This window comes from Poecilia formosa, unplaced genomic scaffold, assembly GCF_000485575.1.
Source record: "Poecilia formosa unplaced genomic scaffold, Poecilia_formosa-5.1.2 Scaffold92, whole genome shotgun sequence".
Taxonomy (NCBI): Eukaryota; Metazoa; Chordata; class Actinopteri; order Cyprinodontiformes; family Poeciliidae; genus Poecilia; species Poecilia formosa.
This window is the reverse complement of record NW_006800031.1, coordinates 252145-279949: the sequence shown is the minus strand read 5'-3', so window position 1 is coordinate 279949 and position 27805 is coordinate 252145. Positions and strand designations below refer to the sequence as shown.

The 27805-nt window shown below is 37.2% G+C and overlaps 1 protein-coding gene across 22 annotated transcripts in view; it reads right to left on the bottom strand.

The window, feature by feature from the left end:
• kcnt1b (potassium sodium-activated channel subfamily T member 1b) overlaps positions 1-27805 on the bottom strand; it is a 76380-nt gene that overhangs the window by 3534 nt on the left and 45041 nt on the right. For 5 of the 22 annotated variants that reach the window (XM_016674230.1, XM_016674234.1, XM_016674239.1 and 2 more), the window contains 31 exons: positions 27569-27674; positions 26775-26831; positions 26621-26669; positions 26357-26416; positions 24924-24998; positions 24576-24659; positions 22872-22966; positions 20418-20598; positions 19841-20005; positions 18863-18999; positions 17972-18035; positions 17676-17784; positions 17470-17578; positions 15013-15162; positions 14696-14931; positions 14441-14461; positions 13209-13422; positions 11712-11817; positions 11399-11571; positions 10825-10896; positions 10590-10724; positions 10223-10334; positions 8834-8899; positions 8149-8250; positions 7919-8002; positions 7707-7835; positions 6315-6335; positions 5886-6183; positions 3147-3209; positions 2877-2927; positions 97-108 (listed from right to left, as the gene is read on the bottom strand). In XM_016674230.1, coding sequence (XP_016529716.1) covers positions 97-108; positions 2877-2927; positions 3147-3209; positions 5886-6183; positions 6315-6335; positions 7707-7835; positions 7919-8002; positions 8149-8250; positions 8834-8899; positions 10223-10334; positions 10590-10724; positions 10825-10896; positions 11399-11571; positions 11712-11817; positions 13209-13422; positions 14441-14461; positions 14696-14931; positions 15013-15162; positions 17470-17578; positions 17676-17784; positions 17972-18035; positions 18863-18999; positions 19841-20005; positions 20418-20598; positions 22872-22966; positions 24576-24659; positions 24924-24998; positions 26357-26416; positions 26621-26669; positions 26775-26831; positions 27569-27674 — 3336 coding nt within the window. The remainder of the gene's footprint in view (positions 1-96; positions 109-2876; positions 2928-3146; positions 3210-5885; positions 6184-6314; positions 6336-7706; positions 7836-7918; positions 8003-8148; positions 8251-8833; positions 8900-10222; positions 10335-10589; positions 10725-10824; positions 10897-11398; positions 11572-11711; positions 11818-13208; positions 13423-14440; positions 14462-14695; positions 14932-15012; positions 15163-17469; positions 17579-17675; positions 17785-17971; positions 18036-18862; positions 19000-19840; positions 20006-20417; positions 20599-22871; positions 22967-24575; positions 24660-24923; positions 24999-26356; positions 26417-26620; positions 26670-26774; positions 26832-27568; positions 27675-27805) is intronic. The other 17 variants (XM_016674233.1, XM_016674247.1, XM_016674236.1 and 14 more) reach the window with 13 other exon arrangements.

Sequence of the window (27805 nt, the reverse complement as noted above, 5' to 3'; positions counted from 1 at the left end):
GGTGTGCTGGTGCTGTGCTCCCTGCCTGTGGTTCCTACTGCACTCTGTGATGGACGGAGGAAGGGAAAGGAGGGCGCGTGTGTCTCCATCACCCACCTGCTTGTGGCCCTTTACAAAGCCAGGCGGGGTGAGAAAGAGAGAAGGGCTAACCGTTACTGACAGGCCACTCTGTCGAACAAGGGGAGGCCCACATGCTGCCCGCTGACCCGAACAGAACCACCATGCGCAGCGTCAGAACGGTGCCAACATGCAGACAGAGTCCGCCACAGATATAACCCCCGCCCCTCCATCGCATTCGCTGCACGTCCTGCGCATTCCACGCGGGCGCAGCAGGCTGGTGGGGCCATGCCACAGGACAGCACACGCAGCTTCCCCCGCTGAAGCCCCGGAGGTGACAGGCGACAAGCCCACAGACACAGAGGACATGCTCCAGCATCCGCCAGACCGGACCAAACGCAGAGCGACTCAAACCAGACTGAGAGTGAAGCAGAACACATCGGGAGTGTGAGAGTGGAAGAGGTCAGGTTTGATCCACTCACTGACTCTAACGTTTGTTCACACTGGAACAAAAAAACTAAATCTTACCAAGAGTTTTGGGTTGAGTTTCTAATGCAAATATCTCAGCAGACTTGAAATGAGATTAAAAAAATAACTTACAAGTGACTTTTCAGAAAGAAATAAGAGCTTGCTGTCAATCGATTAAAAGATTTAATCAGATTAATTACATTCTACGATTAATCGCTATGCTCAACTTGAATGTAAAGATGAAAATTTTCAAAAAATGTTTAAGAAAATGTTTTATTGTCTCAGTTTTCACATCGTCACTTTCCTAAAATAATCCCCAAGTCATTTTTTGCCAGAAGGAGTTTCTTTTTGGAAAAATCACTTTTGACAAAAATAACTTAAGATATTATTTTAGGAAAGTGACAATATTCAGAAAGGCTAGAATATTATAAAATAAGTCATTTGGTTCAAATGTAATTTAGAAATGTTCTAAAGATGTGGAGCAAAGGAACTGAGGATGGGAGTCGAACTCAGGACTGTCTTAAGGACATTATGGTTCCTTAATAGTGATGAAAAGTTATATTTCCTCTAGCAGATTATTTCACTTACAACAAGATATTTTTCCTCATATTTTAAGTTAAATTATCTGCCAGTTGAGCTACAAATTTTTCATAAATATTAAGAAAATACTAATGTGAAACAAGCTCATATTTCTTCCTGAAAAGTTAGTTTTGTCTCATTTCAAGTGTCAAACATTTCCACTAGAAACTAAAACAAAAACATTTGGAAAGATTTTGTGTTTTTGTTAGTTTCTCTTCTAATCCACACCTAAAAACACAATCCTCAGAGGATTAGATAAGGATTATATACCATGGCCAGCAGCTTCTTACCGACAGTTTGTCGATATCTATTGATCCAACAATGATGGATACTACACTGTAAAACATTTGAGACACATTCAGTTGTATCTACTAACTTCTACTCTTTAAGTCAAAGAAAGTTTTAGATTTTAACTTAAATGTGTGAGTTTGTGAAAGATAAACAAGTTGTGTTAGCTTTTTGTTAGTAGCATGTTTTCTATCATGTGAGTTAGTTACTTTAACATGCCTCTTGTGTGTTTTTAAGGCTAATACACATTTTAAAACTGTTAGTAGGAGAGTGTCTTTAAGCCCAGTTCAAACTAAAAGTTTCAAAGCAGAATTTATTGTGATGTTTAATAAAATTTATTTTATTTATTTATTTTATTTTGAATGCATTAAAAGACATTTGTTCAAGGATTTAAATTCTTATGCGTTAAAATAAGTAGTTATTTTAACTTGATAATGTGAGTGAAAATACAGAAATGTGTACCTCAGAGCAGTTATCTTACCTAATGTGGAAAAATTGTTTAAATTGCAGTTTGAAGTTATAACACTTCACTGTTAAAGATTAATGAGCTACCAGAACTTAAAAACTTGTCTCTTGGCTAAATCAATTTGATGAATTTCAAATACAAGGTAAAACAAATACCAAGTAATTTTGGTTTAGTATCTTCGTGGACTTTAAATAAGACAAAACTAACAAGTAACTTTTCAGCAAAACATAAGAGATCTTGTTTTAACTCAATATTTCCCAAATATTGATAAAAAGTTGTAGTTCCACAGGAAGATTATCACTTATAATCATGTTAATAATTCTTCAAATGTTAAAAGTGAAATAATCAGCCAGTGAAACTAGTTATTTTTCATCAATATTAAGGAATTATTTACTTAAAAAAATGTCTTGCTGAAAAGTTAGTTTTGTCTGATTTCAAGTGCAATAAGATATTCACACTAGAAACTAAACCGCAATAAGATTTTGTGTTCATGAAGGGTTTTCAGTTTCTTTCTGTGATTTTCCTGCAGCAGATTTAACATTTCAGCGAAATGCTCTGCAGCACCAGCTTACAAAACTCTGGGGGTTAATGACCATGGTATAGAGCTATAATCCACTCCGAGATTCACTGATGTTCAGAAAGAAACAGGTTGGAGATAACGGGACGCTATGGTGCAGAGCAGAACGTCGTTTCCTCCTCAAACTTTAGACGAAATTTGGGTTCGGAGTCTAACCTTCCATCCACAGACATAATGCACTCCACTCCACTCTTTAAGCCAAACTCTGATGCCCTGCAGGACTCTAGCCATTTGGGACGTCACCTCACAGGAACACAATGCAGCAAAGACCAGATAGACAGAGAGACAGAGAGAGAGAGACAGGAGAGTGAGAGGCTGGCTGCTGATCTAGCACTCATCCTGGCAGGAAACACACACACAGAGAAACACACACACACACACCCACACCCACGCACACACACTCATGCAGTGAAGTTGCAGTGTTGTGATCAACCAGCTAACCTGACGGCCTTGTCCCCTCTGTATACGGCTGCTCTGAAATATCCTGCAACTCTAAGCAACGGTATTCACTGTTAACTTCAACGTCCTCATTTCTTTTTGTCATTAACATAATTAGATGTGTAACAATACAAACCTATTTGATAATCTCTTTAATAACTCAAAGCACTGGATTTTACTGGATGCTGGCGAAAGGACAAATTCCTTTCTCCACCTTGGACATAAGCAGTCACTTTGTAAAAAAAAAAAAGGGTTATGAATGACATAAATTACCTTGCAAATATCCTAGATTTACTCGATTCATGACATCACTCGCTGTGAGATTAGAAACATCCTCTACAAGCCAAGAAAGGGGAGACAGAGGAGTCAGAGAAAGAAGGGGAAAAACAAAAAGAAGAAGGAATCAAACAAAAAGATCAGGCAGGCAGTGAAAGCTTTGGAAACGTTTTTTTGGTGACACGTGAGAGCAAAGCAAAGAGCTCATGCATTGCTGTGTGTATGGAAACACCTCCAGATGATTTACTTTTTAAATATCCTGCATCAAAGGTTTAAACATCCCTGGGACAACGCCCAGATTTTGTGATTTTAGCATCCAAGATAAATCATTTAGGATCTTTTCCAACTCTATTGTGACAGAAAAACAGAAAAACAAACAAAACTTTTAGAGGAGAAAAATAGGAAAGCTGTTATAAACTCAAATTACTTATTTGGTGAAACATCTGTCTGTCTGCAATAAAGAAGCTGAGTTATTCTACTGGGGTTTTTCTGCTATTTTAATTATGTAGCTGAAGCTACAGTTTATCAACAATATTTTTACTAAAACTGGATTCTTCACCATAAGTGGTGAAAAAGACCAGATGAAAACTGATCAAATATGTATCAGTATTCCCCACATATCTGTTTCTATAATTCATTGTATTTGTTGTTTCTGTTTTGTTTATTTATTTTGGATATTTAAATTGTCTTCCGGTTCCAGTGTTAAATGATTATTAAAATTTAAAGTCAATGCTCTTTGAGAATCGGCATTATATTAGTTGAAAATGGTCTCAAAACAACAATATTGTTGTTTATCACAATTCTGGGACAATTTTGAAGGTAAACTAAACAAAAGAGTTGATCGTAGAAAATAAACCAATATTAACTGGAAGACAATGGACAAAAACATTGCACTAAAAATTTCTTAAATGACTTATCAGGGTTTAATTTTTTAAAATCACAAAAACACTGCATTTTAAAAAGGTGTGTGCTTCTTATATCCACATTAAACACAAAGGTTTACAGCTGCAACACATCTGGAAAGTGGTTCTGATTTTAAACATGAAGCAGAAAGAAAACGCATGAAACTGAAAAGAGGAGGATGCAGGCAAAATGCAACTCATTCAAAGTTTAATGCTCCTGCATCATCATGCAGTATCTGCTCATGTTCACTTGTTTGTGTGATCGCATGTGTGTGAATTATGGCTGCATGGATGTTAATGAGGGTTACCAAGGAGACGGGATATTTCTGAAGGACCATGGTACTGAGTGAAATTAATGAAATCCACCATGGAGAGAAATGGGATGAGGTAAAATAGCTGTAGCACAGATTGGAGTTTTAAACACAGCTGATCCCACAACAGAATAATTTAACTGGTTGAGTTGAGCCTCAGTGGGCAAAGCATTCATTCAGACCTTGTAGACTCTTCTAACTTTTATAAGTTTACTTTGAACTGTAATGTTATTATCATACAACAGGTGTTTTGATGGAAGGAGACAATACTTTTTTTATTCAAACAATACTGAGACCTGGATTCAGATGGATCCTCTCAAGGCTTTTTGTCACAGTTTTCATCAAAAACAAAAATTTACTAACCATACGAACTCAAAAAGTGACATACTAACATTATTCCTCGATAAATGAAGTGAAATCACTTAAAGTGAGTTAATTTTGCAGAGAAAAGGTCTGTGTCAACATCAAGTCTTGTGAAAACCCTCTTTATGGTTGTTCCACCAAAACAAATCCACTGCCAAACAAGAATGGTGCTTGAATCCGATCTTTCATCACAGCAGACATCTCTTCCAGTTCAAGTTCTGAATTTTTATGGATGATTCCAATGCAGGAAGACAGTTTAGCTGTCTATTTATACATCATCTTTTTAAATTATTTATAATTTTATTGTTTTCACCAACAAGTAGTCCAATAACTAATAGAAAAGTATGTTTTACTGTTAGTTTCAAGCATCCGACATGCTGATGTGAGCGAATCTATATCAATTGAGACAGCACAGCATAGTGTGAGACTAAGGAATGCTCCTGGGTCATTGGTGCAACATTAGTGCTAGAGCATTTGTTTACTATGGCGTCTTCCTACGCCACAGAATCTGATAGTGTGAGAGGCGTAAAAGTGTTTTAGCTCCATGTTAGCACTGGATTCAGTTTGGTGGGAATAAACCACACGGTGGCGTTTGACAAAAGGAAAATTAAGTAAAGGTTGAGACTGTGGGCTCGTCAGGTTAATTATATATAGATAAATGGGCTGGATGATTAAAAAATGCAAAACGCAGATCTGATGTCTAGCTTTCTCTGGAATGACCTTTAAAGTCGTTCCTGCATTTTAAATAGTGTCTCAGTTTTGCACCAGTAGATGTACAACTGTAATCAGAATAAATTATATTTTTGTCATGACAAAATAAATTAAACTGCACTGAATATATTATTTCAGAAAATTTCTTCACTCTTTTCCAGATTTTGCCAGTTTGCAGATCTAAATTTGTCAATCTGTGTAAAGTTTGCTCACTGAGTATAAATTCAACCAACTACATTACATCTGCCTCCAAAATTCAAATTATTTATTGAACTACCCCTCCAATCTGCAGCAAACATTCACAGTTGCATTAATAATTTTTGAGAGGAAATGATCATCACAATTGGATGGAAGGAAGATAAACACAGATAATTGTCAACAACTGTATTCAAGTATTTTACACAATAAATATTGTCTGATGTTTGCATTCCTTAAACAGTGGCGCTCACCGTATCCCACAGTCGGGAGGCCCAGATGCTTCATCCGGTTCTTGACCAGCTCTGACAGCTCCTGCCTCTCAGAGCGCCGGTACAGGTTGAGTCTCTGCTGCGAAATGCGCTCCGCTCTGCTCGCCGGTTTGACGTTCTTCCTGCTCAGCCGCCGAGCCCACTGCATGCTCTTCTTCCTCAGCAGCGGATGCTCTGATTGGTCACTCGTGGTGGAGTTTCTGTGGGCTGTTTTCTCTTTCCAGGACCCGGCGCGGCCCTGATGTTCCTCCCCATGCTCGGCATTGATGGACACTTGAGACTACAGCAGCAAGGGGAAGAGGAAATAGCTTTCTATGAAACTTTGAGAGCAACAAACATTTGTCTCTGATGCACACCTTTCTCTCTGTCTTACTTCTGCTAATCAGGTAGATTATCAAAACAGAGACTCACCTGCACATTACTGTCCTTCCTCTGAAAGAGAAGGCCAAGGAGACATCCAGACAAAAAAAGATGCAATGAAAGATGAAGCATTCAAAGCAAAGGAAATCATTGAAGCTTAAAAATCGGCTTGTTAAATAGTAAATATTATATATTTACTATACAATAGTAAATATACAATATTTACTATTGAAAATATTGTATATTTACAATAGTAAATATAACAGCAGGGAAATAACAGCAGGGAAGGACAATATGTGAAATTGTAGTTATCAAATGAAAACTATACAATAGTAAATATTATATATTTACTATTTCAAAATTCACTTACACAGCAGGAAATTAACAATAGAAATGTTAATATTCATTTAATTCAAGTTAGCAATTAAACTGGCTGCTGGTCGTTTCACTACTTCACTCATTCATATTTCAATTGTTTTGGTCATTTTGTACCCAAATGTTTCAGGGAACGCTAACGCACCAGGGGTGAATTCATACACACTTTGGCAACAAAAATGATTTAAAGTAATTTTCTAAACTGTATATATAGGTTAATGTAAAGAGATATGACTTATGACTGAGAAAAAAAACTCTACTTGTAGTTAATTTGGTTTGATTTTAAGGTCATAATCTGTCATACTTTATAAAAGGCTATAAAGTTTATATGAAATGTTACACAATCAAATGAAATTACACAATTAATTTCAACAATGTTTTTAAATACTTAAGCATGAAAAGAAAAACATATTTGCAATTATTTACTTATGGGAACAAAATAACAGCAGGGAAGGACAATATGTGAAATTGTAGTTACCAAATGAAAACTATTTTACATCCTTAATATGATATATACTTGAAAAACAAATTTGAAGGGGAACATTTTAAAAGTTATATAGGATGTGTAAAACTAAAGGTGGAAAAATACTGAAATTAAATCTGTCCATTACTTTTATGTCTTGTGGCATTGCAGTAGGGGTGTACAAACTTTTAATATCTGAATTGGTAAAAGGATAAAATGACCTGAAACCAATTTATTTGTTTGAAATTAAATGAAATAATTCATCACTGTCAAATGAAGCACAAAATAAATAGAGTTAACCAGGCAAAAACTTAATTTCTCTCTTCTGTTTTGTATTAGCTGCTGTCAGCCTGCAACGTTGGTCTAATTCAACAAGTAATGAAGCAAACAAGGTAAGAAAATCCACTTAAAGTGGAGCAAAGCAAAAGTAACAAGAAACATAAGGCAAATAGAAAGAATCAGTAAAAAAGAATAAAGATAACCCAAAGTTATGACTCCTTCTATTTAAATAAAACTCTGTGATTTAAAAATAAGATGGAAAATAAAGCCAGATTTCATGGGTCGGTCCGGATGTGAAATGAGGCGATTTATCAAACTTCGCTTGCCTCCGACGTAGAGAACATGTGCGACTCAGTGCGGTAGATCCCAATGGGAATTTCAGCACTGGAAGAACAAAATTTCTGGAAGAGTCGGCCGTAAGTCCTGATCCACAAATCTTCCTCCGTGATTTTCATCTGAGGACGGAGAAAAAAAGCGATCGGGTTGATTCATATCGCTCACGTTTTATCTACTGAAACCCTCAGGTTTTGTTACGTACAACACACAGGTAGCCAGATCCGGGCGTGGTGTCCAGTCCGAGCAGAAGCCGTGTAATAGCGATCATGTAATCCTTAACAAACGACTGTCAAAAGACAAGGAAAAAAAACGCTGTGTGATAATTTACCTGAGGTGGAACAGCAAGAGAAATTAGGCTCTGTACAAGTCTATTATCATTTTACTCTTTTCTGTAAAGTACTAAAGGTCAACTCTGCAGCTCTGCTTCCCCACCTGATACAGCAGCGTGTCGAGCATGCTGATGCTGAACACCCTGCCGGCAGCGAACGGCAGCCGGAACATGAAGGCCAGGTTGGAGCCCTTATCGCGCTCAATCTGAAAAATGAGGGAAGAAAATGTCCAAGTATAAACAAAAACATTTGAATCTGCTTACTCAGCAGTTGTTCTTTTATTTTGCACCAGCATGCTCTGCAAAAAATTACTAAGTACTTTTGTGAAGTTTCTACTGCAAATATCTTAGAACTAAATTATAAGTAACTTTTCAGCAAGATTTAAGTTGGTTTTAAGTCAATAATATTCATAAAAATCTACTAGTTTTTTAAAATTATAACACTAGACAAAAATACTTTGTAGGATTTTGTGTGTTTGTAGTGTTGAAGGGAAAAATGTTTTGACTCAACTGTAGACTTAAATTGTTAGGTTTAATAAGTTCAAATACTTTTTAAGTTTTATGTGAAATATTTGAAAAACATTAACAAAATGAATAAGGATTCTTTACATAAAGGAAAAAAACCTGAATATAACTATTTGGTGATGCAGGGTAAGAAATTATCGGATGGACAAATATTTTTTTCTATGGAATACACTACAGGCCAAAAGTTTGCAAGCAGTTTTGGAAGCAACTCTAAGCTTCTCTTCACAATGACCTTTTTTCTTTAAAAAGGTGGGATGTACTTACTGTATATTCAGACTTTTCGTTCATTGATATGCACGATTTCCCACAATTGACGTTACCAGACCATTGCTGAATGAATGTTAAAAGAAAAGAGGCTTAGTTTTATTGCTGACAAGAATTCTTAGTCAGTGCAAAAATAAATAAATAAATAAATACAGTTTGCATGTCGTGCATATGCTATGCCATTATTAGTAAAACTACATGGAAAAAAACCAAGTCCATGCAAAAATAACTGGAAAATAAACAAAACACCGATTCTATTAGTAACTCTTTTTAGAGCAATTTATTTTGGTCCAAGTAAATCAGTGAAACATCTGTGGAAAATGAATCTAGCTTCCAAACTTTTGGCCTGTTGTGTACATCTAGTCCAAAGTTTCTTTGCTTAGTTGTGTCTCGTTTAAAAGTATAGCCACTGAGGGGCCAACTGGTGTCGTCATCTCAGTGTTTTACAGAAACGACTCCACAGAAAATGTTTTCGTACCCACAGTTTCCGTAGTCAATGTCTCTGTTCAGCTGTGTCTCCTTCCTGCGGCTTGTTTTTCAGTGACTTATCAAGTGAATAAACTTATTCACATGTGATTTAAACCTAGTTTCTTATTTACTAGAAACACAACGATTACAAAACTGTGTTGTTTGAGATTAGCAGAATATCGACAAAGTTTTGCACACAGATTCCTGTTAAAGAGGAGTGGGTCCTCTCTACTGTCGCCATGTTCTTGGTCAGGATGAAGGATTATTGGACAGATAATTTTGACTCAACAGCACAGCTTTCTCAATTAGACTTATTTTAGTATATAATTAGATCCAACTCAATTTAAATGTGTGGATTGTTCTGGAATCAACTGAAGTGATTTGAACTGGATTTGGACAAAAAGATTATTTTTAGTCGGATGTAAATTGAACTTGTTTCATTTTTAAAATGGAATGGAATGGAACAAGAAGTTTGAAACAAACTCAATTGAACTGAGTTGCAAGAATGTATAATAACTAATTTTCAGATGGTCTACATAACTCACCAAAGCATCACCAGGTGAATTTGTTTTATCTTTGTGCAGTGTAAGGTTTATGTTAAAATTTATTAGTTTTGTTTACTCCAGTCTGCTGTTCTTCATCTATCATCAGACTGCTTTTATAGAACAACTTTTGGTCAAAAACAGATATTACTGACTGATGGAAAAATACTTAAACTATTACGTTTTCTGACAGGCAAACTAGTCAAGACATAAGGGTACGTACGGTCTACCAAAGTAAAAAAACAAAAATAAATAAATAATAATAATAGTGCCATAATGTTATATATTTGCTCACCAAGTAGCTGCAAAATAGGTTTTTGTCTCTGTCAAACAGAAAAAAACAATGTTCTAAGGTAAAGATCTGTCTAGAAACACCAACCTTCTCCAGTTTGGACAGAGCGAGGGAGTAGCAGTCCTTCGCTCTGAACTGCATGAACCTCATGTTGGACGGATGTGTGAGCTCCGTGATGATGCTGAGGCTGGGGAACAATCTGAGTGAGGAAGAGGAAAGATGAAGGGCTCTTTTTTCAGGGAAACAAAAGCTTTGTACTCAGAAGAAGCCCATTCAGAACAACCATAGGTGTTTTTAATTCTTTCACAGCTAAGTGTTAGTTTAAAACAAACTCATTTTGTTATCTGAAGTAGTGAAGAGACAGGATCCATTAAGTGAATACGGTTTTCACTCGAGCTGAAGCATTAGGCTTCAGAGTTCATATTTGTAAACAGTGAGCCTCTCCATTTGTTACCTGAACATTGTCTGGACATTGACAATAGTCTTGGCGTCTGCCATGTAGTCTTCCTCAGCGCTCATGGTGCTCTCCTTGTCCACAACCACCAAGTTATCAGCATAGATTATTCCACACTGGAGCAGGTTGTCCAAACTGATGCGTTTGAGAAACAAGCATTTAGGGACTCTGGTATTACTGCTTTTCTGCTTCAAATAAAACAAATAATCATCATGTCACACTTCAGATCACTTACTTATCAATAGTTCCAGCCATGAAGTAAACCATTGGAAAGCAGCAAATGGCCTCTAAGAAGTGGTTGTCTGGTCTGCAGGAAACAGAAATTGTGGAACAAAACCTCACTGACAGATTATGAAACAATTTGAACGTTTTCCTGAAATTTGCGTGCTGATGAGGAATGGGAATATTTGCTAGAATTTCCCTCGAAAAGGAAGTGGAATCAATATTTAATTGAGCAAAGCAGTGGGAGGATTCGCTAAAAAATGAGCTGCTAATGGAAATTCAACGAGAGCCAGACATTTCCTGGCTCCACTTTTGTGTGATTTTCTTTTTCGCTTTGTGGCAAAAGTGATTGAAAATTTAAACAGAAAAATAACTAATCAAAAAAAAAAATGAATGGATGTTTGCATAAACAAACTCAGGGATGTACAGATGCTTTCGAAGCTTGTTTTGAAATGACTGCAAATTAAAAAGCCATTAGGTGTAGTCATTAGTTCCTAATGTAATTACAGCATTTCCACTGGTTCTGCATCTTTGTACGAGTAAAAACAGTCACACATGAGGCTGGAACAGAAGTTGAGGAGTCTTACGGATAGTCCAGTAGCAGCACTATTGGGTTGAGCTCCTTTCTGGGCCGATAATAAGCTCGCAGGGGAACTATGAAGTTATAGAGCCCATTTCCTGCCGTCTCTGCAGACACTATAATCAGCTTATTCTTGAAGCCGTAGGCCTTGGCATCCTCAAAGCTGTTATGTGTGCAGCCCTGGGTGGAGACAGAGTTCAGCAGGAAGTCGTCAGGCTTTTAGCAGAGAAATCACCTTACTTATTGTCTCTGTAATGAGTACGAGGAAGAAAGAGAGAGAAAAGATGTAGGGAAATGTTACACAGCCATTTCAACTTCACCTTATCGAGGCGAAGGCAGCAGAAAGGAGCTTTCTGTGGCAGCAGGTGGCACAGAGTTGGAGAGCTGCCGATATAGGGGGAGTTTGGAGGGTAGCCCTTCACAAAGCTAGCGGACAGGAAACAGAAATTTAGAGGTGATTGAAACCTGTGCTAAAACACAAGGTAAATACAAAGCCTTGTAAAGTATCTTTATCAATCTATGGCATATTTTATGAAATAAACAACATGTGACAGAAATAGGACTTAGTTGTTAAGGGACAAGAAAAAGCCTTCTTCCTTAAGAATTGTTGTCCTGCTGGAAAGTTAGTGTTTGCCACAGTCTTACATTTTTTGATGGTTTTTGTGGCACTAGGACAGAAAGTGGGCAGAGAGAAGGGAGGAAGGCATGAAGTAAAGATGTGGGCTATCTGAGATGACACAGGATTTATTAAAGGAGATCAGAGTAAATTAGGCTGAAAACAAAATTAACCTTCATATTTTTATTTGTAAAAATAATTTGAAACCCTTGTATCCCGATAAATTACATTGAGGTTTGTGGTTGAAATGTGACAAAAAATTGTTCCAGTTTGAGAGTTATAAATATGTCCTCTTGCTATTCAACTTGTGCAAAGAATATTTTGGTTTGTTTTGACATCCGGTATCTGGTTTCAAAATAAAATAAATCTATTACCATAAATAACTGTTTTCAGAAGAAAGTTTCAGGTTCCCAGCCTTTTATCAGATTCTGCTGCAGCTTAAATCCATTCACTGATGACTTACAGCCTTAAATGCATGTTAAAGTAAAACAACTTGACTTGTTTTGATTTGCATTTAAGTGGCAGCTTGATTCATTTCATTTAATTTGTGATGCATTACCCCAGTCAGTTTTATCTCTTTAAATTTCCAGTTTGACTTTCCAGCATTAATATAGATGCAGTTGCCACTTAATCGCCACATGATGGCACTGTGGGACCTTGAGTTTCACGCTGCACTTTTTTCTTAACTTGTTTCAACACCAGCTCTGCGCCTCTGCAGTGACAGAGGCTCAGAAGACCATGTTATGTTATGAGCAAGTTTAAGAGACCTGTTTATGTTGGAGTCAGTCTAACAGTTGCTGTTTGGGATTAGTGACTGATTCCTCACTGCATCCGAGCCCCTATCTATCACATTTCTGTCATCAGAAAGATTACTGAAGATTTCCTTGAGTTGCTGTGATGTCGACTGCATTAGGGACATTGGCAGGAAGGATCCGTGTAGCATCAGCATCACTAGAAGAAAAAATCTGACCTTCCTGTCATGATATTAGTCACTGCGTTTTCCAGCATCGTGACACACTGATTATACGCCTGCTGAAACCTCATCCATCTCCCGTTCGACAGCCAATGAGGGATGACGGCGAGGAAGAAAGGTGAGATCAATCAATTTCAAATCGCAGAACGCAGCTGCCTCACTAAACACCCCAAATTCCAGAAATCTCCGCTGTTTCTTCATGCACTGAAACACATCCGCGCTACTCACTCCGACCCCACGGATCCCTCGTCATCTGATTGGTTGGTCTCGTCCTCCGATTGGTCACTGAGGAGGTCGCAGGGCAAGATGGCGGAGGAGTCAGCAATTTCCAAGACGGGTGCGATGCTTGGCCTTCGACTTCCTGCTCCGTTTTCGGTGGGAAGAGTCAGTTTCCCACTTTCCTCCGGAGGATCGGGATGCTGGAGATCTATCGCTACAGTCCCTACAAATTACACGGGCGGCGTCAACTAATTTAGATTATTTCATAAGCGAAGCAGAAATCAAATGACGCACAGCAGTTCTACAGCTCTTTGCATATAAAAACTGATCTCCATTTGTACATTTCTGACACTCAGCATTTTTTATTTGTTTACTCAGCAAAACGTCCTGTTTCGTCTTGAGGAGAAAATGTATTGATTTTCAGAAAAATGCTTTGTGTACACAGAGTAACATGCAAACTGCAGTCACAGAAGTTTATCTATAAATACAGAAAATACTTTATTGACATACATCATATAACTGCTCATAATATGATGCATGAAAACTCCATAATGCATCTGTTGAGTTCATGGCTGAAATGATTATTGGATTGATCGATTATTGAAATAATTGTCAACTATTATTTAGAAATCAATTAATTAGTCAATTAGAACCAAAAAAGGCCATTCTGAGAGAAGTAATCAAGTCAAAACTGAACAAAAAATATGTATTTACATTAAATTGCATTAAATACACACCTTTTTCTATCCAGTTATTAACCGGTTAATTGAAAAAATAATCAACAGATTAGTCCTATATTGGGTTGATAAGTCAAGCAAAAACATCAAGTTGATGTTAAAAGGATTTATTTATCTGCAGATGCATCCTTTGCTGCAAATGATCAAGAATAAGGAATGCTATGTTGTTGCACTTTAGGTAATAAAATGTTTCTTATTTTAAAAAAAAGGAATAATTGTTTATTTCTTTGCATCTCTCAAAGTACTTCTAACATTGAACAAAAGACTCAAGTGGTAAAATAAAACAATGTACAGAATGTTCCTTTTTTAAATCCAATTAATTAATCGGTAGAATAATTGTTTACTAAAATTATCGTTAGTTGCAGCACAAATTGAGTGTATGTGCTGTACATTAACATTTGTACAGCGCATGCAGATTAAGTAAAGTGTCCCTGAAACAGTAAAGAAATACATAATAACATTATGGTGTAAAAAGAAACAAGGATGCATCATGCATGAACTTACCAAATGAGGTGGTCTGATCAACTTTCACAGGTCAAAAAAACAAAAACAGGCACATAACAATAAAGTCAGCCGATAAAGTAAAGGAAAGCAGGTCAGTAAAGAAATCATGCAAAAGCATCAACAAGGCAGCCACCATTCAGAAATGTACAAAATGCAGTTTTGACTAAAATAAAGCATCTACTTTCTCTTTCACGCCAACCTACAAAACCTCCCACTGATTATTACATGTCATTTCTGTCTGGTTTTCAGTCTTACCCATGCTGGCTATGATGCTGTGCACAGGCAGCCTGGAGGGGGCGTCGTAGAGCCCGGTGACGGGGAGACCCTTCCCATGTTTTTCCTCCTGTTTGAAGATGAAGGCTGAGTTCTCCTCCTTGGTGATGTTGATGTAGTAGCAGGTGTCGGTAGCAGCCATGATGTGACGCGGTCCGGGATTCAGGAGGATGCTCTTGTTGTCCTCCCTCTTCACCCCGATCAAACACACACCATACCTGCAGGGAAATTCAAACTCAGATTTAAGTTATTCTGTGTCACAGATTAATCCAACATTTGGAAACAGAGAATTCACTGACTTCTTATGGGCATGAAAGGAGGCGTAGGTGAAGCTCTTTCCATCATACTCCCCAAAAAACTTGCTGTCCGCTAAATGGATGTGGTACACCTCGTTCCCAGAGCAGCGGCCATAAGTCCTCTGCCACGGCTCCGGGGACGTCTGCCCCTCTCTGGGGAAAGAGCACTTTATTATTTACTGTTTTATATATAGCAACAATTCATATCCTCCTTTTGTAGATGACTACAGACGCAGTTTGCACTCTATAAGGTCAATAACGTCACATTGTTCTTGGTTTTCTTTCAGGATTATTACAAAAATATTTTTTTTTGTTTTAATCAGATTCAATTTGGGATTCTGGCAGATTGGATAAAGTAAAATATGAAAACTTAATCTGCTGGGCTTAACATTATGCATTGAGGTTTCAATACTCTTGTTCTGTTTTCCTTCATTACGTTCAACTTTTTTGTAGCAGGGATCAAATTGTGACTTCTTTTAGTGATTACTAACATAGTAGAACAGTTGCATAGTTACTAATTCATTAAAATTGTTTTATTAAAAGAATATTTTTAATAGTGAGCCTTAAAAAACAAACAAAATAATGTTTTTTGATTGTCAGTTAATCGTTTCAGTCTCGTTGCTGCAGGGAGTGAAAGTAGAGCAGGGATATTTCAACCACCAAAGAGCACCGACTGTTAAAAATAGTTTTACTTTGGACTTTACAGCTGTGACAGAAAAGCTTTTTCAAGATGTTTTGTCTTCAATAAGTGCAGAGGGAAAGACAAGTCCAGCAATGACCAGAACCCTGCTGGCAGATGAAGAGCATGTCAACATTTATCTGGATGTTTATGTTCTGCAGACTGGATGCTACGTTTAATTTACTGAACTGCCAGCATCGGATCAATCGGTCTGATTATGCCTCCATTTATGGGATCCTTCACAACAAGAGTCTTCAAATGGCATCAAACTAATTAAAACCACGACTGTGAAATATGTCGGTCACTGTATGTATACGTCAGAGCAAGCAGAGAAAATACAACATATAATTCAACTTGTGCACATAATTTTTACTAACTGAAAATTTGACAATGTGTGAATAGTTCAAATAAATTATTAGCAGCCCAGATTTGATAGATTTATGCTTAAACCACATAATAGAACCATAATATCTTTGAGCTCTTATTTAAATTTGGTAGGAAAATATTTACAATTTAAAAAAATGGAATCCCTTCCTGCTCGGTCCTGCTCCTCCTCCTCAGGTGTAGCCACAACAACAAACACATGAAAGTAAGCTGGACACATATGCTCTAACTTTCAATTGTGTTGACGGCGTTTAAATTAACACCTGCGGCGGAGATACTGACTTTGAGTTTTTGTCACCTTCACAGGCAAAAGCCAGTGTTAGTTTCTATAATAGACACAGATGTGCCGTGCTTTTAATTTGGTGAGAGAAGCTGATCAAATAGACGGGCAGATTTACAGGCTAAAAGAAGAAGCAGGTGATGCTCAGTGACACGGTTTCTGCTGTGCTGGCAGCGCATCAGTCAGTCTGGAGTCTGTGCAGCTGAAAAGACGCTTCCACAGAATTTATTTTTGATTAAACTGTCAAGTAAAGTTAAATCAAGTGAATAATGACCAGAATGTAAGTACAAGAAAAGAACGTGGCCAGCATGAAGTCTCTCATTTGTTTTTCAAGCTCGGCGTTTGATTGCTACTGATTGTTTGGACTCGGTAGTAGTCCCAGCTGCAAAACCTTGAAAGACGAAGGGAGAAACATTACGCACAGGCCAAACACCAAATTATTACAAGAACCGGCTTAAAAACTGGCAGCAAGTGGATGCTTACATAAATATAGCTAATTATATTGTTGCAAATAAAATTTCTTCAGGATTACAGAATAACTAAAATTTGGTTTAAAAAAATTTCTGTTATTCTGCTTTTCTGCTATTACTGCCACCGTTCTTCCTGCCACACAGGAGCTTTAAGCATTGATGCCACGTGAGATCCAACAAAAATGGCAAAACCAACGATAGCACCAAATCTCTGAGTGTTTAAACAAAATGACATTTTAGTTGCGCTGTAGCAGTCTTTCTTTGCCTACTTAAACATGATAGAATCATAAATACAAATAACAATATTCAAAGTGAAACATGGAATATTTCTGTAAGAAATGCTCTCCTTTGAGGAGTTAGCCATGTTCAATAAACAAACATTCAGGGAAAACATCTACAGGATAGCTCCTCTGTAGATCAGTAAATCAAGATGCTACATGTTTGTTTTCTTTGTTTAACCTACAGATTGCAAATAGGTATTTAAATGAGTAATTTATGTCGAGTAAAAGAAGATTTTATTAGCTAGGTGCCAATGTTTCGAACTTGTTTTTAAATTTCTGAATTGAAGTTGAATAATTTTAAAGTAACTCTACTAAAATAAGGTGAACGTTGTTTAAAATTTCACAGTAACAGTAGTGTTTACTCACTGTCCTCTGGAGGTGTGAACCAGCAGAGTCACTAAGGTGGACGTGGCTGGACACACGCAGTTCAGAGCCAACATGGCGTACTTGAACTCCTCTTCACATACAACATGATCTGTTGAAAAGAAATCATTTACAATCATTTCTAGGTCTGAAAAGTATATACATATATATATAGTATTCATGAAGATATGTATATGTTTTCAATTTACCTGCAAATTTTACGTGAAACTTATTTTCCGGTTTGAGGATTTGGACGTAGAGAGGACAGTTTGGAGCGAAGTCCTTTGCAGCCCAAGCCCTCAAAATAGTCTGGTGATCCTGCAGCAGGAGAAAGATCAGTTTTATTTACCAACACAACAATTTCCAAGAATTTTACAGAGTCTCAACTTTCTCTTTGTTAATTCAGGATCTAATATCGTAAAATGACTTGGAAGTATAATATGAAGGGAAATTACCCCTTTACGCTGTTCTACATTTACATCAGCAGCCTTGTTACTTTACTTACAGCAGCAGTTCGGTCGACCTCATTCCTGCTGCTCAGGATGAAGCACGCCTCAGCATCGTCCATCCTAAATGAATCAGAGACAACAAGGCAGGGATTCAGCTGATCACACAATTTAATAATTAGATAAATTCATGCTCAGTTTGGAAATGCTCAAATGCTCCCACACAAAAAAAAAGAAAAGAAAATAATCTGCAAGATGATATTAAATGATGCAAAATTGATGGAATAACTTGAAGTTAAGATTATTGTTTTTAATTTGCAGAACATTTGTGTTTTAATTTTGTATATTTTAAGGCATTTTGTGACAAAACATTTCCTCTTGTAATGTTTGAAAAATGTCAAAATTGTTGATTTGAATCTTCAACAATTTTTTGTTTTTTAATTTAAAATGAGAAAAGATGGCGAGACAACGGGAAGAAATGCAACAAACCATCCAGCACTGTTAATCAAACCAAACCATTACCAGTCCGTAATGTAGCTGGTAGAGGCTACATTACAGACTGCAGCCTCTACCAGCAGAACTACACTGTGCTCTGTGAAGCACTTCAGCACCAATAAATTATGACTCAGTTGTAAAAAAGATGTTAAACAATATCTGGCTGTAAGATTATGCAGCAAAGGATTTACTGATACAGAAAAAAATTGTAGGTGATAAAAAAATCTGGGAAACTTATATTTTAATGTCTGTAGCCTTTGTTCAGCGCAGATGATACATGTAGGATAAAATCCTGTTACATTGATGTGCAAGCAGAGGGCAGCCAATGTAGCTAGCGCACCGTGTAACTGCTGCCTACTGGCTTTGTGCTGCCACTTAACACTGTGATTTTACAACCAGCTGAGACTTTTAAAATGTCTAGATTGTCCTGTAAACGTGTGCAGGCTAAAACTCACTTGGCCCTCATCAGGTCCTGGTCTTTGAGGGCCGATCCTTGCAGGTAAATGACCCTCTGAGACCACAGGGGGATCTGCAGGATGCGGCGAACCTGAATGTCTATTTCTGTCGGGCACAGGATCACCACGTAGTAGTCCTGTGAAGCAAAACAGACAGCTTTTTTTTCATTTTAGGGATTCCATCGCTTCCTTTAAAATCATCAAACTTTATGTGAGACTAGGACTGGGCAATAAAGCAATAAAAGTATATATGGTGAAAAACATATGATTCCTGTTGATATTCAAGAACTTCACTGAACTTCGATCAAGATCCAAACAGCATTCTGGGAGAGGAAAGACTTTATCTGCTCAACCTCTCACAGCAAAGCAAGTTTGGTGGTATCAACCAACTCCCTCACTCTTTGGTTACCTAGCAACAACCTGCTGAGCAACTTGTGGTTACCTAGCAACGGTCTGTTGAGTAACTTGTGCAGTTTCATAACCAAGGCTAAAATCTAGCCTAAAATGTGACGCAGAGTTTGCACAACCCATTTAAAATGAACAAATCTGTTCTGCGGAAAATGTAAGACAGGAAATGTTATAACGTGTCTTACAGTTTAGTGTGAACACCACTAAACTGCTACTTTGTTCAGGCACTTTTTGATCAAGTTTTTCCCTCCTGCTAACAGGAAGAGTATCATGTAATAAAGTTTGGATGCTCCAGCAGGATTTTCTCAACATTTGCATCCATAGACTGAAGCAACAAGAATATAAATGATCCCATTGTGCAAAAGTTTACAATAGCAAACAGACAAAATGGAAACTTGTGACTGACAATGCTAAAGGTGTGGTTTGAATTCAGTAGGAAATATTTGTAGTCAATTAAGAATAAGCTGGTGAGCTAGTTGGTTCAAACTCTGGTTTTCCCTGTTTTACATGGCCATGTTTTTGGGTGTTACACAGAAAAGAAAAGCTCTCGAAAAGCGCTGGCCTCTGTACCTGCAGCCTAGGATGAGCGTAAAACTCATTAAGAAAATCCATCAGCAGGTCGATCTTGAGCGAGCTGACACACAACACAACATGTTTCTCCGTCTGCGCCCGGTGACGGCTGTAGTTCCCTCCGAGCTTCTGGCTCTCCATCCACAAGTACGCCAGCTCCTCAAACTGAAACAGTTGGACAGAAGCAATGGTTAAAAAGGGTTAAAATGTGCTGCCTAGTATATAGGCAGCACATTTAAAAGAAAAAAAACCCACGATTAGTTTTACATGAACATCTCATTAGAAAATGTGAAGCAGTCGAGTTTTCCAGTTGACAGAATTGCCGGTTAATGCAGCGAGGATCTAATTAGGCCGACATTTTGACTGAGATGCAAAAACTCCTCCTGTAGCCTAAAGTCTGAGAATGTAAGGCCCTCATTAGTTTTTGATTTGTTGTCAGGCCACATCAGCTGCAAAAAAACTGCACATTAAAATTTGATAACAGACTCATAAGAAGCACATCTCTGCTTGCAGAAAGTCAAAGAATTTCAAATTCTAGGAGACGGTTCATATGAAGTCTGTTTCATGTGGTCCATACCTGTAGCGGAAGGACTACCAGAGCAACACAGATGAGAATAACCACCAGCAGCTGTGAGGGCCAGATCTGTGGAGTAACATCGCCGTAGCCCACAGTGGAGAAGGTGACGATGCAGAAATAAAAGGAGTCAAACAAGGACAGGTTTTTCCCGGCTCGCTCAAGATGCTGAATCCCACAGGCTCTGCAGAAAGATAGGATGAATTATTTACATGCAACCAATGTCCTTCAGGTAAGGATGGCTGAAATGAAAACACGTTAAGGCATGGCTATTTATGGAATACCAAGGTTTTAAAAAAAGTTGGAGTTTTAAGACAACCAGAGGTTTCTCTGGTTTTTGTGCTGCCCTTCCCCAACCTGTTTCTCTGGGCTACCAGTTAGCTAGCTGAATCATGTTTGAACCCTTGGCTAAAAGAATGACAAATTTGACTGTTTGGAAATATTTTTGGTTGCCAAAGGAAACACAACAACAAATAAAAATGTTTACATAACATTATTACAAATGAATAATAAACAGTGTTACTTGATCGTCAGTAGAAAAGACTCAAATGAAAGCATGTCATATATTTTTGTTTTAAAGATGATCTATTATGCATCCTTGGACAGGCTAGAATTTGTCTATTGACTATAAAAAAACATTTTTATTATATGAAGAAGTTTTTTTTTTTACACAAAATCATTCTTAGATATGAAATTTTAGTTTGTTCAGTTCTGCTTATTTTGAGCGTTTTTAGAGCCTCTTGTTGCTTTAAATCCAAGTAAGCTGCTGTTGGCCATGCCCCCAACTCTATGCTTTAACTCGCACTTGAAAATGGTTGCAAACAGATGTGCAATTATACAACCGTACATCTCTGAAAAGCAAAAGTAGAACCTCCCGCACACTCAGCAGGAGTCCACCAAGTGGTTTCATTGTTGGTAAGTCAATAACAAAACACTTGTCTTTTCCAGCAGCCATTGTACAGCGCATACAGCAGTAAAACCAGCTGACCAAACGTGCTGGATCTCAGCACGTTTGATGATTTGTGACGTTACATTCAGAAGGTTTTTCAAACAGCTCATTTTCCAGACACCAAAAAGCATTAATTTATTGACAGAAAATGGCTGGGTGTTTTATTTTAAAGCGCTTCAGCTTTTTTTTTTAGAGGCAGTTGAGATTCAAATGGAAGTATTAAACTATGCAAAAAGTAAACTTTGTACAATAAGTCCCCTTTAAAAGTATAAATACTAAAATAGAGAGAAACTGTTCTGTTTCTACTGAAGCTCATGTCTGCATGTGATGTATGTCTCACAAAGACAAGTTGCTTCAGGACCACAATTTAGTTTTCTATTTGATCAAGACCAAAGGGCACCAAAGTCAATGCAGCTTCTGCTCAGTACCTCATTTTGAAGTGACATTGATTGTTCTTTTGGTAATCTCCTTCAGAAGCTGTGCTAATTAATTTGGTTATTTTCTTTCTCAGATAAATTGAAGATTTAATCAAACCCTGAGACACGGGAAATGAAGCTGCCTGAGCAGATGGGTGGTCGTCACGGCTCACGAACACGGCCAGAGCGCGATGGGCAAGGAGGAGCCCGCTTTGATTAAAATAAATTGGTGCTATAAAAGTCCAAATCAATAACACATAAAGAGAAGAACAGATGAACAACTGAATGTATTTCACTGGGTTAGCTGTAGATCCTGCACAACAGATACAAGGCAGGATGATTAACGTCAGGAAAATAACTGACATAAAATGTCGCTACTTGCTTGTGCAGGAAGAGTGAATGCTGCAAGTCAATGACTCAATGCAACCTACAGGGTTTTCTGAGTTAGTTTAATAATAAATTAAATCTGACTGCATTGTTTGTTAACTAGCATCACAATGAAATTTCCTTTCCCCCCTTCTTCTTCTTGTAAAGTAAGGAGGCAAAACTGTTTAAAACTTGGTTGACGACAGCAGAAGTTATCTGGTTATTAATTTACATATTGCTTATTTTTTACAAAGTGTATTTTATTGTTGTGAACAACATCGAGCTGAATTTAATTTTTAGCTAAGTTTTGTTTATACCTAAACTGTTTATTTTATTTGTATATTTTCAAAGAACATTGTATTTATTGTGAGGAAAAATCTTAAAAAGGGGTGATAAACAATTAAAATTGGCAGGTCAAAGCTTTACATATTGGTCCAGAAAAATTCTCAATGCTGCATCTCTAATAAACATTGAGAATTAGAGTAATTATCTTTACTAATTAAATATCTTACCTTCAGATTTGGGCCTTAAAAATCTGTTTTTTTACTTGATTGACTACAGTTGAAGTTACCAGGTTTTTAATTTTAAGTACATATACAGCAGCTTATATTTTACTGTGGTGCATTTCAGTAAATTTATATCTTACAGAAAAACCTGAGCACATGTGGCCTCAGTGGAAATGTGCCAGCATGCCAGCAGATGTTTAAAGAGCAGATGTTCCCTCACCCTGTGAACACCAGACACAGTAAGGTGCAGATGAGGATGAACACCTGGTTGAACATTGCGGAGTGCGTCCTCTGGATGGCACGATGGAAGTCATTCTGGGGGAAGAAGAAAAGTTTATCGTCTCCATATTTCCTCCTGTGAATACTCTGTATGTCATCAGCTCAGAAATGAAATGCAGCTTCTCTATTGCCTTACAAAGTAAAACATGCGCAGCGACTGGACAGAATTTGATGCGAACCTTACAGGAAACTCTGGTTTATATTTATACTCTCACATATTGGAATGTTGTTTAGAATAGATGATAACTGGGTCATTTCCTAAAAAAGCACAATACTAAACTAAACTGTACCCCACAAATCCACAACATTTTTGCTATATTACGGTTCTTTATGTGCACAAATCTGCTCATGTTTAACATGCTATTTATTATATGCAAACTACACTGGTGTGTCTACATTAGCATGCTGTCCATCTTCATATGAAGCAGCTAATGAGTGGTTCTCAGTTGCACCTTGTTAGCATGTCCAGCCTGCCACCTCCTCCCTGCTGGCCCCAGGTTTTACCATCTGTTGACTGCAGCCTTGGCATGATGCGCTCATCCTGTCATGACCTCGTCTGAATCTCAGTGATAGCATAGATCATGTAAGATGTGATCTGACTCCTTTAAAAGTCTTCCGGCAGATACAAGTCTGTGCATTTGTTCCTTTCTTGTTGCATACATTTACTGGAATTTATGCATAATACTACCAGGAAAAACTAATGACTTCTCTGCTGCAGAAACCAACTTCTAGCTGGTCGTGACTGCATTTTTTCTTGAAGCAAATCAGCCAACTGAAGCTGAAGAAGTCACTGGTTTTAGCTTTAAAGGCCAACTAATTACACAGCACACTTGTATATCAAAGAACCCAGAGTTGCTGATAACAGTGTTACATGGATGGCGTCAGTTTTACTGCCTTCAAAAAGATGCACTGCCTTGTGGACAGATTAGATGTATTTACAACACGAGAGACGACAACTAACCCGAAAGGAAGGAACCGGCTCATCCGATTAAATTCTGTTCACTGGTAAAATCAACAGCTTCCACATCTAACAACATTAATCAGCTTTAATAAAGCTGCTAGGAGGGTAATGATCCATCAAAATCTACAAAAGTACAAACTGCATGAACTTAAGATTCTGTAACTCATGTATTTTCTGCGAGCAACACATTTCAAGTCAATGAACAAGATAAACCATGAAAGGTTGAATCTTTGAATACAATTATGAAAACAATGTTTACTGAAAATAAAGGAATTGAAGGAATTGAGATGTTTATTATTCTACACTGCATGAAACTACAGATTGAAATATGAAACTGGAATAGCTAAAATGTATTTTGGGAAACTGTAATAACTGAAATAATTACTTTATATAAAGTATATAAGACCAGTGTAAAATATCCTTAATATTGAAAATATCTCTAAAAGTGTGTTAAAAGTAAAAGTAAATAGCTCCACTTATCACTTTGTAGCTTCAACACCAGAATGTCCTAAAAGTTTAATGTCAAGAGTTAAAATGGGGAAACAAAACTGGAACTATTTTTTTTTCTATTGTTCAGGTTGTCTGCAAATATGTTTTTTTGTTCATCTTTATGTTAATACCTTTATAAAACGTAATGTTTTCAGCTGACAGCTACAGAATCTTGTAATGGAAAAAAAGACTTACGATCATGTTCTCCAGAGCACCTTTGGCAAGCCAGCAGTTAAGAAACACGGGGACGAATATGTTTCTCAACGGAGCCCAGAAGATCTTAAATAAGTAAAAAGTAGATAAGAAAAGGATTAAAACTTTACTTAAGCGCTAGAGAAGTAGTAAAAGCATGTACTGGACAATTACTTTTAAAATAATTTCTGATTCTCTCTCTTTTTTTTGCAAATAAACAGTAAAACAATGTGCAGTAAAGGCTCTAACATCATGCTGCTAACAGTAGAATACCTCTCAGTTTGGACATTTCAACACACACACTGTTTTGCAGAATAAATAAATTGGAGTAAATGTACATGAATTACTCACTGTGATTATAAATGGTACCGTATTAATCATCTCCAATATGAAGGATATCTGGAAGATCTGCTCCCAAATGTTCCCCTGGAAGGGAAATGTGTGGAAAATGATTGAATATTCTGTTTAGAGAGTGGATTGTTTTCAGAAGAAAAATAATGAATAAAAAAGATGAGCTTTTACTGCCTGGTGTTCAACAAGAAACAGTACAACAGTCCATTCATCTATGTTATCTTTAAGTTGCTTTTTCTACTGTTTAATTTTAGTATTTTAACAAAATGCCAAGTTATGTGTAGTTAATATCACTCTGAAAAAGTAAATTCACAAACATATAAAAGCAGCTTAGGAACAGACACTGTTAATCTAACGCAACAAATAATCAGTAAGATTCAACATCTGAAAACGATGAAACAACGAATGCAGCAGTGAAGGAGCAAATAAAACGTCTACAAAAATATACAAGGCTTCAATTTAACGCCAGCTAAGAGCAGCACAACATTTTGACGTCATTTAATAAAAACTAAAATGCTTCCTAATCCCCAAACCACTCACTGGGGCAAAAAGAATATGACACGGCTGAAAATAAAAGGATTAACTACGTATTGAGCACAAGTTTCACCAGATGACTGCAGGGTGAGACGTTTAAAGCAGCAGTACAACATGCTTACCATCCTCAGAGTGAAGCAGTTTTAAATGGATTACGTTGAACAGTACTTCTGCACAGTACTTATACCTTAAACCAAAAACTTCTATTGACATCATAAAGATTTACTAGTTAAGCCAACATGGATTACTGCATAATGTTCAACCGCAGAGAAAATAATACAGTTATCAACATTTCTTAAAAAAAAAAAAAAAAAATCTGAGTGTCGTGTGAATTTGCATTCAGTCTCCAACAGTCAATACTTTGCAGAAGCAGAAGCACCTTCCCCTGTTATCACCACTGTAAGTCTTATAGCATATGCATCTACAGAAGAGAGCACATCACACGAGAGATGGAGAAAACAGAGAGAGAGAAAGAAAGATGGACATTGTAGTTGTAGATGGTAATAAATTAAAACTGTTTGAAAAGAGTTGAAATTCCCATCACTAATGGAAAGCATCTGCTAGCATCATTGTTGAAGTTTGGTCCCAGACTTCACATCAGTACTTTAACAAGACCAGATATTACATGCACTTCAATCTACAAAAAGTGTACTGCTGGTCTGGCTAAATGTTTAGGGTTGTTGTGTGTCTCAAATCTGCAGCCTTGTCCAAAATTAAATGACATTAAATTAAATAAAAATGCACCAAAGCTGTTTTTACCTCATATAATGAATTGAACATTTGAAGCTTTCGGTTCACAAAACACACACACACACACACAAAAATCCACTGAATCAAAAAGCTGCACCACAACAGAAAAGAGGAATGAGAAAAACTTGTGCAGGAAAGCAGACCCTTACCTTGTAGCTGAGATATGTGATAAGCATAGTCTCCAAGAAACTGATTAAGGCCACTGTCACCTGCAGCACAAAGGGAGAAGGAGATGAATGAACCTGGCATCTGCTGACTCATCTCCTCTGGCATCTTAGCTTTCACTGAGGAAATACAACGTGCTGCGGTTTGTCTAATAAATGACAGTCAGGTTTTAGGGTTGAATTACACGTTCAGCTCATGGAGAGCAATTTGATTTATGCCCACTTTTACAAGATTGCCAACAGCATCACCTGTATTGCCCACACAGGCTGGAGTCTGTTCACCCAGAAAATTAGGTTCCTGCAAAAACAAAAACAAACAAAAACATTTCTTTCAAAGTTCTTCATAACCGAGAAGCAGCTGAACCCATTGAGCTCAATAAATGGCATTTCACATTAAACATACCATTTGATTTCACGTCCCTCAGTAGAATTCAGTGAACTGCTGTTTCGGCATGTTGTGCTGCAAAAAATACATAAAAAAAAGAGGCAAAAACAGGATCAAAGTAGGTAAATAAACTCAGGAGCAGACACATTTAGGAGAAAATTCACTCACATGAATGCAGATTTATAAATATTTATAAGATAAACAGACTGTAACCAAAATAAGAGCTAAAGAACAGCTGGGAGGTAATTCTGGCACAACAGAAAACGTTGAGCTTCTCACATTAGATAATTAATATTTTATTCCACTGTGGACTGTCAGATATTTTGGAAAATAATTTTCGATGTAATTAATTGACCCGATTGTATTTTTCATAGATTAATGAATCTATATAACACTTACTGAATTAAATTACTGAAAGTAATCAGCTTCTCAGTGGTAATATTTCATTTATTTTATGATAAACTTTTTTCTCCAGCAGAAACTGATTCTTTATGGAAAAACACTGTGCTGTCTGCCAGGCGCCAACATTCACGCTTATATCTGTTTATCTGTGACTGAATTATCCAGCATGCCTGTTAGTACCAGGTTTGAACTGGATCTGTGTGTTCAGCTTAAGTTAAACCCTCAAAACAAAATGTCATCATGTCTCCAAGTCAAATAGCAGAACTGCTGTTTTGGTTTACAAATAATTTATCATAAATATGTATCAACCTCATATAATGAAATGAAAATGCATTATTGAGGTCTGTATTGCTTTCTTAAACCGAGTAAAATTAAAATGCGCAGCAGGAACTGCTGAAAGTGAAGCTCACCCATTGATACTGTAGTTTTCTGTGGGATTATCCAGGCTGACTCTCAGAATGTAGAGGGCACAGGTGAGGATCTTCAATGCAAAGTTGAACAAACGGATTCTCAGGCCTGTGGAGCAGCAAAAACAAACATCTTGTCCTGATTGACACACTGGCTTACATTTACCTTCAGCAGACTCTGCGGTAATCTCTGCTGTTCTTAGAGGAAAGTATTAGAAAGGAAAGACGATGATCCAGAAA